Below are 16,459 nucleotides of genomic sequence, written 5' to 3'. Positions count from 1 at the left end.
TTCCTTCTTCGAGTCTTGTTCTCATCTGTAGTGACAGTGGCAGATAACCTTCATAGCATTGCCATGACATGGACAGGGTTAATAAGTTTGGTGTTAATCGGAATCAAACTCAAGACTTTCAAATCACAAAGCTATGCTGACCTTGAACTAAACAAACATGAAATAAAATAACACTAACTGTGGGTTTTAATTTTTTATGGAAGAGAATAATTGTTAAAAACATTTATTAGACTAGTTGTAAATATTTTTGCCACTTCAAATTCTTAGATAAATTTTAGAATAATTGTGTACCTTTTATACCTGTGAACTATACAAGGTCAAGAGTTTGGAACATTATAATATACTTGTTAATGTTTTATGTCTTTTTGTTTGTTTTTTCAGACAATTTTTATTAAACAGGAATAATAATTGATCACCATTTGGCAGTTTTCTGCCTTTTCTATTATCAAATTGTTCATTTACTCTGTTTTCAGTTTTGGTGAAATGTGAAAGGGTGTTTGGGGTCATAAAATTCTAAGATTATTTTGTTTGCTTTGATGTTAGCACTAAACAAAATTGATAAGTGATGATACTTTTTACTGGCTAGTTGATTAACAGCTAGATAGTTGCAAAATTTCTTTTGAAGCCAAGTATCTTGGACCTTAGAAATAAATTTCTCATTGCCATTGGCAAAAGACTGACAATGAGAGATATTCACATGAGGCATCATGGAGTATGTTTTAAAATTATCTTGTTCAGTTTTATGCAATTTGGAAGGATGGTGTCTGTATTAAATAAGAAAAAACTAATAATATTGTGCTATTAATCCTTACCCAAAATTTCTTATTTGTAAATAACTTTGATAATGTTAATAATAACAAGTAATTTTTTAAATCTAGTTCACTTCATAGCAGTAATTGTTTGTGAAAGTTGATGATGTAAGTAGTGCCTATACTTCTAATGTGTTTGTCATATCCCAGCTGTCCTTGATGGGCTCTGGTATTGGGCATAAGTCCTTAGTGGCATTGGTTATGGTAGATGTAGTGTGGTATAGACATGTCACATATTCTTCAGTTTCACTCTTAACTTCTCAGAATCCCTTGTGTAGCTGAACATTAAGTGGTACAGATAGGGGGTCATTGAATAAATTTTTAATTGTTTAAACACTTCAGTAGGCTTGTGCATATGACTAAAGTGCTGTGACAAATGATAAAAAAATAAGTACTGTAGAGGTATTTTCATTTTTTGCTGTCTACCTTAATGGAATTTGCTTTTATCCATTTGTTTATATTTACATGGAATAGATGTTTGTCTTTCATCAGACATCTTATTAGTATGTGAAAATGTTTAGATAGTATTTAAATTGGACAGAAATGGGTATGATCTGATGAAAATTGGAGAGGTGACTGGTAGACGAAATTCTGGATATTGTTATTTATAGTTTAGAAGTTTTATTGCAACTGAAAATAAATTGTCCCAAAATAATGTCCCATTATTAATCAAGATTTACTCCAAAATATAGTTGACACAATTCATACAATTCCCAATGTGCATCAGTTTGCTTTCGGGGGGGGGATTAATTAGGAAAGCAGGGATTCAGATATGAATATAAGTAATTTGCCAATGTAGAAACTGACCTGTACAAGTACTGTATCAATTATTTATGAAATGATTACTTTGTTCTTAATGAGTCTAACCATTGCAATTAAAGCTGAGTGATTAGTGGAATTTGATAATTGAATGATTATTGGGCTCATTATTTATATGCAACTAATCAGTTATTCTCATGAGATTTAGTTGAAGTTACCAAATACACTAATTTCAATTAGTTGATTATTTTTGGGTGTTCTGAAACTGAACAACATTGAATTAATTGCACATAATTGGAAATCTTAACAGTATTTTGATCACTTGAATAGTTGTAATTGAAAAGTAACAACCAGAAACATGAATTTCATGTAGTTGGTTATTTTGATGACAGTACTCAATTTAATTTTAATTTGAATTAGTCAGTAATTTCATGTAACAATATATGGTGTTTATAGATAGTTGATAATGGTTAATTGCCCAGTTCATTTTGCAGTTATAAAACACTTGCATAGTATCTAAATATTTCATGAAATGACCAGATTGATCATTGAAATGTGAGTTAGTGACAGAAGTTAATTGTTACTGAGCATCCTAACAAAAAATAATGTTAATATTTAGCACAACATAATAGCCTGAAATATGGCAGAGGGTCTGCAGTCAAATTTTATTTGCTTTTCTCATCCATGAATAAAATATTTTCTTGGAAAAAAAAAAAGGCTGTATTACAATAAGTTTACATGTTGGAGAGACTTGTGAAGTAAGCATTGGGAATTTATCTTTAGAAGAAAATAAATGTTAGAAATAAAACAAAACCTGTCAACAGGACTATGTACAATGAAAAGAAAAGGAAAATAAGTTTAATTTAAATCATTGGGAAATGTAATGTAATATGGGAGTAATCAAACCCATATGTAATGCTCTGTAATTTCTGATTGATATAATATTTGATTTGAACTTATAATTTTAATGCTATTTTATTAGCATATTAGCTAGTTGAAACACCAGACATTCATGGTATAGACAACTGGTAACTAAGTGGTAAAATTTCCACAGATTTTTCTTTTGGAACATGATTAATAGCTGACAAAATTAAAGCCAGAAGAAACAGAAGAAAGTGAATGATTATTTTGAGAAATTAACCACATGATTTTATATCACTTTACTGATTTAGTTTTTCCAAGGTTGTGTCAAATTTATGCTGGAGCTTAACTTTGCTCATAGACTTTTCATCTACAGTTCACGAAACAGTATACATGAATAATATTTTTTTTACTCATAGTGAAGTGGCATGAATCACTGATATAGTGTTGTGATTAGAGTTGGAAGACTAATCAGTTATCTATAAGGATTGATTACTTAAATGTAATCAGAATTATGTTGGAATCTCTTTGTCATGAAAAGAGTCAGTTGATACAAATTAGTGTTTTTGCTTTCTACTGTTTGGTTGTTCCAGCTATTCAGTAATTAAAATTAATGTTTCCAGTCTAGTTTTTAGTCATTCCAATTTTCTAGTAATCAAAATAATACCACTATAATTTCTTATTATTATTTTTGATTAATTTATTTAACTTTACTGACACTGGTCTTCCTATGGTCACAAGTCCAAGTTTACATCCTCTCTTTTGTAGACTTGCATTCAGAACTTTATTTAACTACTGTGTTATGAATGTGTCAACAAGTTTGTCATTAAATTGTAGATTACAATTCATATTTAAAGGTAAATATTTTAAAAAATCCTAAATACTCGTTTTTGGGTGTGACATGGTTTGGTGAATGCAGCATTGGTTCAAATGAGATGTGTGTCATGTCCAAATGCAAAGTCTATAGTGTCTTATGAATTAGATACTCAAATTACAAAAATTAACAAGCTAGAATATAAGAACCTCCTATCTTCTCTATTTTCTGGTTGAAACATTGTAAAAAATAATGTTCATAATAGAGACTAGAATAATAATATGAATAATTATATCACTAGTAATATTAACACTTCATTTCAATTATTCTGCAAAAATATCATTTAGTACGTGAAGTCTTAATACAGTTTTATATATATATATGTATTAAAGACTATTTGTGTTGAAGCCATGCTCATCTGTTTACACACAAATTTTTGAACTGGTTGTTGGAGACCACATGACAGTTTTTACAACATTTTAAAAATGGAACAATTGGAGGCAGTTGAATCCTAATAACAGTTAAAAGAATTAGTTAACTGGGTAATAATCCAGCAGTTACACTTTATAGAATTATACATTTATCTTTTTTCATGTTCTGTCATTATTATTATTGGTATTTATTAGCAGCAGAATTACTACCTTATTTGCTGCTATAAACAGACTAATTCCAGATATTTTAACTTATTCATTGTGGCTGGGAAGTGTATTTCCAAAAAAAAGTGTACTTGGAAATGTACATCCAAGCTGCAGTGAAAGGTTAAATGGAGAGCCCCTTATCATGCCCTTTGGAAGCTGGAAATACTGTTTCTTTCCCTGGGAGCAATTCTTCAGTTATGTGACCAATGGTTTTTGTCTAGAAGTAACACTTATAAGTCAAGTAATGTGAGTCAGTTATTTAAATTTCAAAAGTTGTAAAGTAATTACATTTCTCTGTGTATGTGTTTGTGTTACCAAACAGGGCCAGTTATGCACTAAAGAGTGAAACTAAAAATCAGTATGGCAATCAGTATAGATAATGGAATACACATTTAAATTGCTTATTTGTGTATTTTTTAAAGACTTATGTGGTATTTTTTCTCATTTCTGTTTCAGGAATTGAAAAAGAATATGAACAAAAAATGATTCCAGAGGGTAAACTAAATATAGATGGTTTTGTGTGTGTGTTTGATGTGTCTAATGTGCCAGGGCGTACTGTTGAAAAACAGGTGGAATTTACCAGCCTTATATTAAACAACTTGTGGAAGACAAAGAAACCAATTGTGTTGGCTACCACCAAAAATGATGAAGCTAGGGAAAGTTACATCAAAGAAGCTGAACGTCTTGTAACTAGAAAAGAATTTAAAGGAAACATTCCAATTATAGAGACATCAGCCCATGAAAATGTCAATGTTGATTTAGCATTTTTTGTACTTGCTCAGATGATTGATAGGACCAAAGGTAAGTCCAAAATTGTTCCATTTATTGAAGCTGCACAGCGAAGGAAAGAAGTGTTGGATGTGGCAACAGAAGCTTATCAATCAGTGATACGTGCTCAGGTAACAGACTATAAAGCAGTGTGGAGTAATGTGAGCAAAAAATTTGCTCAAAACTCAGATTTTCTTCATTACTGTGACTTGTTTGGTCATGGTGATGCTCAGAAAATGTTCATGCGGCATGTGAAGAAACTCAAAGAGGAGTATATTAGAAGGAAAATGCAGATGTACATAAAGATACTGCCAGAGGTACTTAGTGAGCTCCTTCCAGACCTCCAAAGTTTAGGTGATGGGTAAGAATATTTTAACCTAATTTTGCTTGTTTGGTATACAGAATAGTCTTATTGCATTTTAATTTTTAAATCTCTTTCATAAAGAAAAACAAATATACCATTATATATTGATTGGTAGTAAGTCTGTTATCACATTACTTTGAAACTGAAAACATTTTTTTTTACAAACCTCTCTCTTTCTGTCTATAATATGGGTTTTCCAGTAGATATAGTACAATGTCATTCTGATCTCTATAGAGCATTATCAACAAGGTTTTTTACTGAATACCAGAGCTTGTCAAGTCAGCTGGAAATGCAAGACAGTATTCATTGAAACACTATATATGTTGGTGTTTGGTAGTTGGTATGATGTTAAGTTGCTCTTACTGGAAAATTCACATAGGCTTCAAATTAGGATCCCAGATGCTAACTTTTTTCCAAGGGTTCCATGGGTAGAATATAATAAACTCAAAAAAAGGGAAAAAAGTGCATCAGTTTCAAAGAAAAACTTTATAATGTACGTCACATCTATTTTCTGCAAGGGTAAAAGAGCATGTTCCATGAAAAACTGTATTTGCAATTTACACTGCAAAGTAATTTTCATTATAAAATTAAAAATACCTTTTTCATGTGAAAGTTTTCACGTATCATTTGCATAACCCCTGAAACTCCAAAATAAATATTAAATTATTTTTGTTTCTAGAAAAACTTTATATTTTAGCAGTTATTTTCTTTAATTCTGTATGGCGTCAATTTGACTGACTTTGTAGCCTCCATAAATATTAGGAAGTAATTCTAAATTACCCCCATTTTCGTTCTTTATTTTCTATAAAAAAAACAAAAAACAGTTGTTTACCATAAATAGCTTAAAGCTCCAAACACTATACATCTATTTATACTTAAATTTTATTGTCTAATTGACCTTTGAATTGTATATAACTACTATTTGGGTCACATAAATTGCAAATAATGTGGCAAATGCTCAGCTAACATTATTGTATCAAATTACATAGCACATAAACTTACCCACAAGCATACCTTTTTAATAAAATTAATATTTATTTTACTTTATATAACTTAAAAGTTTATAAAAGTTTTGAATTTCAACATATGAGCTACTTTTATAATAATCAATAAGAAACGCATGAAAAAGAAGAAAAATAAAGTATTTACCTGGCTTTTTTTTTGCTTCAACTGTCAATGAAATTTAACACTACTTTTTATAGTAGTTGTACTACTGCATTAAATAATTTCTAATTAAATAATGTACCAAAAAACAGAGTAATAATGTATACACACTCAAGAAAAGAAATAATGTTCCATAACTGTTGGCTTTTTAACCATGGGACACAAGCCATCAAAAATTCATCTTAGCTCTTCAGTGTGTTTTCCATCAAAATAACACTTGAACTAGAAGGAAAATAGATAATTTTTTGTATCCACAACAGAATGATATAATGTACCATTTGATAGAAAAACTTATATAATGGTTATAATATAATCTTAGACATCAGAGAGAACTATGGGTAAGTTCCAAAAGAGAGGATGTAACAGGTGGGTGTGGCAAGAGGTGTCTGATTTACTATTTTATTGCTCTGTAACTGAATCAGATTGAAGATTATGTAAATTATGCTTTGCCAAAGCAGTGAAAACATTGTAATAAGTAGTTTACAAATCTCATGCATCTGGACAAATTCTTGCATGTACGGAACCTGGGAGTTCAGATTAACTAGAACCCTGCCATAATATAGGACCATTAAAGAAAGATTTGTAAAAGAATTACTATCAGTCTTTCATGATGATGAGAAAACCCACTTGAAGTAAAAATGTATTTCAGGACGACTGGTAAAAGTGTTAATACCCATACCAATTGTCCTTAGATACATTATTAACAGTCTTATCTGGGCTTCCACCAGAAAAATAACTTTTAGCCACAATTTCAGGTTGCCAAAAACTGTGTGGTGCATGACTTTTAATATGCATCCATTCCATCCAGTAGAAAGTGGTTGTAATTATGTGAAAATCATTCTGTTCACATTTACTTCAATGCGAATCTAAAATATAAAAATTAAGATAATTAGTATACTTCTCATGGCCGATGCTAAAATCAGGGGCTTCGATTCCCATCGTTGGACCTGGCAGATAGAAAATGCACCTTTTAGAAAATGCACACACTTCTCATGGCTAACTTTGAGATCATTCTATATATTAACCTTGCCACTATCAACTATTATTATAATATTTATATCATACAGCATTATCACTATCTTACTAAATAAAAACTAATTGATAGAGGTTTAAAAGAAAAAGAAAAGAATTTAATGAATGTTTGAATGTTGGTATTATTTTAAGATTTGATTGTCATAGAAAAAAATAAGTATTCATTGTGAGTATTGCTTGTGTATCCAGTCTGTGTTTTATTTCTATCCTTGAAACAAACTTAGAAATAAACATAATGAAAAATGATACCTCAAATTTAGAGTGTTTTCAGTTACTTATGTATGTAAAGCTTTAAAAATAGTGTTTATATTTGTTAATGTGCAAGCAGTGTCACTTTTTCATACTTAAAATCAGTTGAGCAAAAGCGAACCGAAGAAAACAATTTTCTACAAGATTATCTTAGGAGGTCTACATGTCAATTTGTTTTGCAGGTTGGTACCATTAATTAGTTTCATTATATTGTGTGCTTTTGTGACCATACTCTGGGCTTCCACTAGAAAAATAACTCTCTTAGCAACTGTGGCTAAACAAAGTAATTTTCTTTTAGCTACAGTGACAGTTGTTTAGCCACAATTTCAGGTCGCCACAAACTGTGTGGTGCATGACTTTTAATATGCATCAAATCCATCCACTAAAAAAATTGTTGTAATTATGTGAAAATCTACAAGACATTAAGTTTTGTACTATTTTTTATTCCCCAACAATCTTCCCTGCCAAAAAACAAAACAACAAAATAAACATGATAAAGAGGAAAATAGAGATATATTTCTCAGAATAACACAGAAACAAACAAAAAAAAAGACTTAAAACTAGAAAACGGTAGCATGACTAGTAAGTAGATAAATTCAATGGCAGCTCTTCAGCCAAATAATTCTCAACAGAAGATGTGGTATAAGTTGACACCTGAGGTTCTGAAGCACATTTCTTAAACAGGGAATGGTACCCACGCCTGTCTTTGTGAGTGACCCAGTTTCTGAATACAGAGTCGAAGTTAAAATGATCTAAAGGTTTGGACTCCATGGATAAGTTTAGTAACATTTCTGTCTTGGCCACAGACAGAGTGCTCCTGGCATCTGTTTTGATGCTGTTGTACTTGATAATTCCCTGCTCACAGTCAACAGATGTAACTGAAATTATTAATTCAATTGCTGCAAGCTGAGACAGATTTGGAAAAGTTTGATTGGTCTGGTGGATGTATTCCTTGTAGAAGTTCTTCATGTTTCTGTTTTGTGAGCATCCTGTTCCATTTTGCTCCTTAGTAGCAGTCATTCAGTCAGTGCCTCATCCTCATTGACGAAAGGAGAGAAGTGCTGGATGAGTTTCTTCAGATCTTCCTCATCAGATACTGTTCTGCTGTAACATGGGTTAAATATTGAAAAAAATGACGATATTAGTGTCTGGGAATGCTACTTGTAGTCTTGTGACCACCTCTTCAACAAATGACTCAGCAGCTGATCTGTACTTTTCACGTTGTTTATCAGTATCTTTGATGTCATGGCCTCTGTAAGAAGTGTAACCACTGGCAAGAGGAGCTTATGGGAGTTCCTTCAGTGCAGTCTGTGTGTAAGGACCAAGGATGTGTGTCAGCAACTGAATTGACAGAATTGACCCATCAATAATTGCTTTAGCCTGATCATAAGATAAATCAGCTCTCTGTAGAGATCATGACAAAAGTTCAAGAATGCCAATAGCATCAGCCAAAAAAATGTCATCATGACAAAGCTGTAACATGACATTTGCTGCACAAGACCATGTAGCAAGACTCGGCCTGGAATACCGCGTTCCTTTGCTACGACCTGCAGGCAGCTTATCACAGATGCAATACAGTTGACTAATGCTTGGATGGAATCATTAAAATAGAGCCATCGTGTGAAGAACACTTGCTTGATTTTGTTGCTTTCCTCTCCATGCAATGCTTTGCTCTCTTCCAGAACCCGACACAACATGGGAGAATATTTCAGGCTTTTGTAAACTGGTTCAAAACTGAAATGTACTTCACAAGGTAAGGCACCTGGATTGCTGCCTTTTCAGCTGCCAACTGTAATCTGTGTGCCAATCAATGACTTGTTATTATTCCCACCATGATATTTGCACCATCAGTTACAAGTCCAACCAAGTCGACATCAAACAGTTCTCGATCTGCCATGACTGAGTGCATTGTGTTGTAGATAGAATCAGTCTTAGTGTTGGTCAGTTCACGCACAGCAAGGAATTGACTTGTAACCTCACCTAATGATGAAAGATACCTGATATAAATTATCAGTATAGAGGTATTTCCTACATCAGTTGCTTCATCTGCTTCAAGAGCAAAAAATATCATCCAGAGACTGGCTGTGGGTGAAAATGAACCTTTCTGTTCCCCTTTGTGACTGAGTCTGTAGTTTTCTTTGGAGAGGTCACTCCCTGTTAAAAATATATATAAGAACTTGTGTTTTGAAATAAGACCACCAATTAAAGTAATAAACAAAGATATTTGGAAGAGTTGGCTAGCTACTTAATTTTTGATAGATGTTTTCAAAATGTTTCACTTTTAGAAAATTGCCAAATTGCTGTTTGTTTTAAGAAAATACTGTAGAAAACAAAGTATCTTGTTAATACTAGAATGAAGAATATTCTTACATTGAATATTTGTAGTGAAAGGAGGGAATGAAACTTCACAGTTGGGATGGCTTCCTTTGCTTATGCAAGTAATGTGGCCATTTGTGCCTGAATGCCACCTTTACACCCCACATACACATTTACAGCAGTAGTTGGCATGTCCTTCTTCAAAACTTGTGATACTACTGCACTGCAATGATCTTCTGACCGTGAATGCTTTGCCAAGTTATTTTTTTTAGGCTTAGTAGTAGTTTTCCCAGTGGTAGCATAAATATTTCTCTTCTTCTTGTCCCTGCATAATTTGCAATGAAATGTATTTGGTTGGGAAACATGTTCCAGCCAAGGAAACTGTGAAAACCAAGTTTCTTTAACAACTCTGAAAATCGCGGGTATATATATATATTCACACAGACAGTATGATCACTGCTGCAAGCTTCAGTTTCTTCAGAGTTGTCTTTTCTTTTGGAAGTGGATTTCCCACCATCAGTTGATGTTGTTGCTTCGACCTTTTTTTGAAAAAAACTATATATCTAACTGTTTAGACGTGTTTTTATCTGATCTAGGAGTTGTCATGATCTCAATTCAAACACATGTCAAACGAAACTTAAGATTTCCACTTTGATACAGACCATATGTTGGTTTGAAGATAGTCAGGTTTTCTCTGATTACTGTTTGTGTACTGCAGGTAGAATCAAACATGTAGCATGGGAAATGAAAATAAAAGAAATCATTAGCACAGCTGAGTAATTTTTTTTTAAAATTTAATTTGTTAATTGTCATATCCCTGAAATCATAAAAATACACATATAAAGAAAATATAGATTACAGTCAGTGGTAGTTTTTAAAGATGTTTCTTGTTTCTTCAACTCACTGGGGGGCACCTTTGGTCATTTGTCATTAATGGCATGTATGACAAAAAAAAACAAAAAACGAAAGCTATTAAGACAGAAACTTGAGCAGAATAAATAAAGGAAAACCATCCAAGACCGAAAAATTATCTTTCGCCACTGTGGCGAAACCAACATTAGATTTTTTAGCCACAGGCTGTTTCTTTTCACCAATGGCGATGTGGTTAATGGTTAGCGGAAGCCAAGCATATTGTGATGTAACACTAACTGCATAGACCCTGTTTCACCAGCATAAGGCATGATATATTATAGTAGTTAAAATATGGTTTTATTTATTAATTTGCATGTCTTTTTGTATATATTTTATTAGTTGTCTTATCATAGTTCCTTTGAGACATTACTAAAGTTGTGTGACATAGAGTATGACAAGGTTTTACAGTGTGCAACTTTTTTTTAAGCCACATTCCATTAAATGTCCACTTTTATTATGTTTTGGCTAACCTTGATCAATAAAACGACATTTGTTCACTTTGAACAAAAATATTTCTTTTCTGGTAGCATATTCTCAAGTTGTCAGCATAAAGTTTGAAATAAGGCAAGTCACCTTCAGACCAATTATAGTTTTCCATAATAGACTGTAATTGTTCATGTTCAAATGATGAGTTAGTTGACTAATAAAAATTATCAGCTGGGTGTTACACTTCAATGTAATATTTAATTTACTACAAAGTTCATTAGTTGATAGAAAATTATGATTTTGTCAAAGAACTCTGAGGATATGGATATGTTATCACTTACTACTTTTTCAGAAATTTGACTGTCTTGACAAACTTATGTAAAATGGCCAAACATTAAAAATGGTATTTGATTTCTAATGTACAAAAACATGTAAAAAATAAATGGTGGAAATGAATGTGGAGTTATTAAAATATCTTGAGTGGTGATCCTTTATTTGTCAAAAAAACATTACAGATTTGCAAAACATTGTAATAGTCACTCTCATTTGAAGACAATATGTGTAGTCTTGATAAACATGTCTTTGCATAAATTATAACAAGATGTGTGTAAACATAGTATTTATAATTTTTATGGTACTCTGAAAGTGTCAGTAATGGCCAGATGTTTAGACTGCTATGAGATAGGTCATGTTGTAGTTATCCCATGGTCAACATTGTTGAACATTTGAATCATCAAGCAATTATTCTTATTGTGTCAGAGAACTGAAAACCACTTACTTCAAACACTGGAGTTTGTGTTCATAAGACCTTTCCATATTTAATATATTTGAGAACAAAAGTATGATTAGCTTTCAGGAGGAGTGTGAAGTTCTCAACAAAATTGTCTTGTCCAGTTTACCAAGGTAGAAAATGCAAAAAAAAAGTACTTGCTTTTTAAAACACCTGCAAAAAAGTAGAATATTACTTCTAAGTTTTTGGTAATAGATAGCACTCAATACACTGCTATTGGCAGTTTATTTTTGTTAGGAATAGTGTATAACTTATTATGCATCTCAGTTCTCCATACAGTATGTATTTCACAGTTTTTAAAATTTAGTCATTAGAATTTTACATTGTGTATGTATGATATTTTTAAGTTAATTAAAGTACGTTTAATAATGTGTGTATATTTGCAGAGATGACAACCATTACGAGTTGAGCGTAATCATTACGATTTTGGTGTATACATTACGACTATACGCTCATACAGACAAATATTGCAACTCCCAAATTATAAATTATATAGGCCTATACAATAGTAATAAATTGTTCCCCCAGGACTTGAAAGGGGTGAAAAGAAAATTTCTGGTGAGATACAAAGATATAAATAAATTTTGATAATAAATAAAAGACATAGTTCAAATGGCTACTTGTGATAATCATGTTTGTGCTTGAAATAGTAAAAAATATTTGTATCTCCGACGTCTACCAATAGTTTGAGTGCAATTCTTCTCCATACTGGATATGTGGTGGAATCCATTGTTATGTCATCAGTGCTTGTCAGCCAATCAGTGCTTGCTTAGATGGGTATTTCTCATTTTCGAAGTGACATAGAAACACCAATGCGATCGTTCACAAGCTGGAAAAAAAGAGGCATCGTTCACCAGATTGTCTTGTTTCTGGCAAATCTAAAAGGACTAAAACTGTGAAAGGGCTCTGTCTACAATCATTATGTCCAGTCATTTGAAATAGTTGGCATCTCTGTATTTGAGTGTTTGTGAATTAAAGATATACATGTTTCTGTACAGTGGTGTGCAAAAGTGCTAGGACAAGAGAATATTTTGTCCTCCTTTTCATTTCATGAGGCTTTTTCTTCTGTGCTATTACAGAATGTAAGTTTCAGCACAATGGTAATGCTTCACTGATCCATGTTGATAAGTTAATGAGCCAGGGTGAGAATACTTATTTTTTAGAATTTCTATATACTTGTACCAAGTATATAGTACTTGTACTTGTCATTAGGATTCTGCTTGAATGAACATACTGATCAAATTTATGGTCTGAAATAACTAGGGAATCCCATGTAGTGTCTTAATTATATGGAAAGAAGCTAACATATGGTACAGGTATATGTTAGAAGAAATCAACTTAAAACATTCCACAAATAAACCTTGATAAAACTGTTTAACACTATATATCAAGTTTTGATGTCATGCCATATCCCAAAAAATGTAAAGAATTGTCAGTAGAGCAGAGTTTGCACAAATACTTTTACATGATGCTTTTTGGATTTTCCAACATGTCTCTGCAGACTTGAAATACTGGCAAATAAATTTGAAAATAAGAAAAGAAGAGGCAGAACACCTAAACTCAGTGATACTGATGTTAAGTATCTTCATTCATGTAGTATTTGGTACAGAAAACTGCATCTTATCTCAAGTATGAGACAACTATGTACAAAGTGATGGAAAAGTGTTCAGATCTATAATATCAAGAAGACAATGAGAATGGAATATTTGGTCATGTAGCAATTAGAAAACCTTTACTCTGAAATCAAAATATTGCCAAGAGACTGAAATTTGCTAAAAAAGTGCAAAATTACACTATTGATAATTGGAAAAGGATGGGATAGATTGATGAGTCCAAGTTTGAAATATTTGGTTCAAAGCATTGGTTTTATGTCTGGAAGAAAGAAAAAAGATACCTCAATGTATTGCACCTACCTTGAAGTATGGGGGGAGGCATTGTAATGTTTTTCTGCTGAGGCAAAAGGAGATATTTACAAAATAGATGAAATAATTGAGCAGTGCAAGTACCATCGGTTACTGATGTAATGTTATACATTGTGTTTTGCATGTTATTGATAAAGGATTCTACAACTAAGAGGATAATGACCCCAAACACTCATTCAACCTATGCAGAAATTATTTAGCTCAAAAATAAACTGCTGTAGTCATTCAAATGATGTAATGTCCCCCACAGAATTCCAGTCTCAATCCAGTTGAGCAATATTTACGATTTGATAGATCAAAAGCATGACAAATCAAAAATTACTTTCAAAGAACTTAGTGGGAGTGTATTAGAGACATTTGAAGTAAAATTCCAAAGGACACTTTGATGAAATATGTTGCAACAATGCCTGAAAGACTGCAGTTATTAAAGCAAAAGGAAGACAATATTAATTGTTTACTGAAATCATACATTTCCACCCAGTTTCTGTTGTGCTAAATATGTAATTTAATAAAATTTTGATATTTTGCCTGTGATGTACCTTCTGTTGTTCTTTGAAAGTAGCCTGAAATCTAATTTTTGACTTTGTCATGACACTTTTGATTTGTACTTTGTGGTTTTTGGTTTCATGTTTATAGGCAAACATATTTCAATTCAGTGTTTGTGTGTGTGTTAGATATCTGCAACTCAAAATTTTCTACCCAGGTATATGTTTACAGACTTACAGCATTTATCTAAGGTGGACAATGTGAAAAGAGCCCATTGTGTAGCTTTGCACTAAAGTAAAGTATAAATTTTTGGAAACATGCAGTAGAACTAATGTTGTGAGGGGGGGAAACCTGTTTGTCCAACAAGCAAACAAAAATGATAATTTTTTGTCCCTTGGACAAATCTTGTTCTTTTTGGCATCAGGGAACATGAATTCCACATCCATAGCACTGTTAAAATTACACTATGTAACAAAATTTTTACTTTTTCTTGTTCCTGGACTGAAAGTGTTATTTCCCAATTGCTTATGCCTAAAGTAAATGTAAAAGACCTATTTTTTCTTCAAACTTTGCTTATGTGACCTGGGTAATGAAATTTTCAAATTTACCCATTTTCCAGAAAATTCCAGGTCGATTCAGTGATGAGTAGCTGATAGAGAATTTTTTTCGAACTTACAAGAATTTTCAAGAACCTTCTAGAATGTTGTAGAAGCCTGAAAGCTGTGCTGCTCCATAATGGGAATAAGTATCAATCTCTTCCCCTGGCTCATTCAGTGCACCTCAAAGAGGAATACAATTGTGTCAAGACCTTGATAGAAGCCTTGAAGTATGATAAGTATGGCTGGGAGGTTATCAGAGACTTCAAAATGGTGGCATTCGTGATAAGACTTCCCTAAGCTGTCTGAGGCAAAGATCAAAGCCAGTGTCTTTATTGGACCACAAATAAAGAAGTTCCTGGAGTGCACAAAATTCTCCAAGAAGCTCGGTAGAAAGGAAAAAAAAAGCTTGGAGCAGTTTTGTTGCAGTGGTTTGGGGCTTCTTGGGCAATCACTAGGCTGAAAATTATATGGAACTGATTGAGGCTCTGGTGAAGAACTATGGCAAAAGGGGCTGCTTGATGTCCCTGAAAGTCCATATCCTTGATGCTCATCTTGATAAATTCAAGGAGAACATGGGAGCATATTCAGAGGAGCAAGGCAAGCACTTCCACCAAGATATACTGGACTTTGAACTTATAGGCTACCAAGGAGCCTATAATGAAAACATGATGGGAGACTATATTTGGGGGCTGATATGTGAAAGTGATTTATGTTACAGTCTCAAATCTCGAAAAACTACTCACTTCTAAACATTTTTGTATAATTTTAGTATAAATACATGTAAATCTTGATTCATGTGTTTTATTTAGACCTTGTGTGAATGAAAATGTGCAAATTTGCCTGTTTTTACATAGAAAATAGATTAATTTCAAAATTTCATTATCCAGGTCACAAAAGCAAAGTTTGAAGGGAATAATGGCCATTTTCTGTACTTTTACATGTACTATCCAAGAACAAAATTTGTGTTACATAGTGTTATTAATGCAAGTATACTTCATTAAGAGCTAAGAAATACACATTTTGCAACATCAATGATGAAATCTGACTGACCTTTCACAGTGGGATATCCATAATTCCTTGAAGAGAGCAGGGTATCCAAGTCAATTTGTCTACCTCCTGGCTTCATTGTGTGCAGATAATTTTGTCTGTATGACCTTTGGACTTTGTTGCTGCTGGGCATAGGTTGCTCAGCCTTTTTAATTGTTACACATGGAGAATATCAAACAAATTTTTTCTGGGTTTTGTCTATACAGTTCAATAATCAAAAGGTGTGAATAACTATATTGATATCATAGAATTATACTATCATTTGTTAAGCTTGGTAACTAAGATGTATTTAGATTTAAAGTGAAATGAAACTTTGATCAGACTAAAAATACAACCCACTTTGAAATCTTGATTCGAAAGAATGTTGTAGCCTTTACACAGATTAAAATGGCTGAGAAAACTACACTCTCTTTGCCTCCTTCTCCTTTCATAGTTGTTCCTTCAGTTCCTAGATTAAGGCAACCTTTAGATAAATCAATTTCTTCCAATGCTAAAAATCAGTG

The 16,459-nt window shown here is 32.5% G+C and overlaps 1 protein-coding gene across 1 annotated transcript in view; it reads left to right on the top strand.

The window, feature by feature from the left end:
- The window catches only part of LOC143249282 (rho GTPase-activating protein 190-like), a 119,902-nt gene that overhangs the window by 6,365 nt on the left and 97,078 nt on the right, over positions 1-16,459 (top strand). The window contains 1 exon segment of the mRNA XM_076498845.1: positions 4,338-5,010. Within this exon segment, the coding sequence (XP_076354960.1) occupies positions 4,338-5,010 (673 nt within the window).

Source organism: Tachypleus tridentatus, chromosome 4 (genome assembly GCF_004210375.1).
Source record: "Tachypleus tridentatus isolate NWPU-2018 chromosome 4, ASM421037v1, whole genome shotgun sequence".
In the NCBI taxonomy this organism is placed as follows: Eukaryota; Metazoa; Arthropoda; class Merostomata; order Xiphosura; family Limulidae; genus Tachypleus; species Tachypleus tridentatus.
This window is presented reverse-complemented; position numbering and strand designations above follow the sequence as displayed.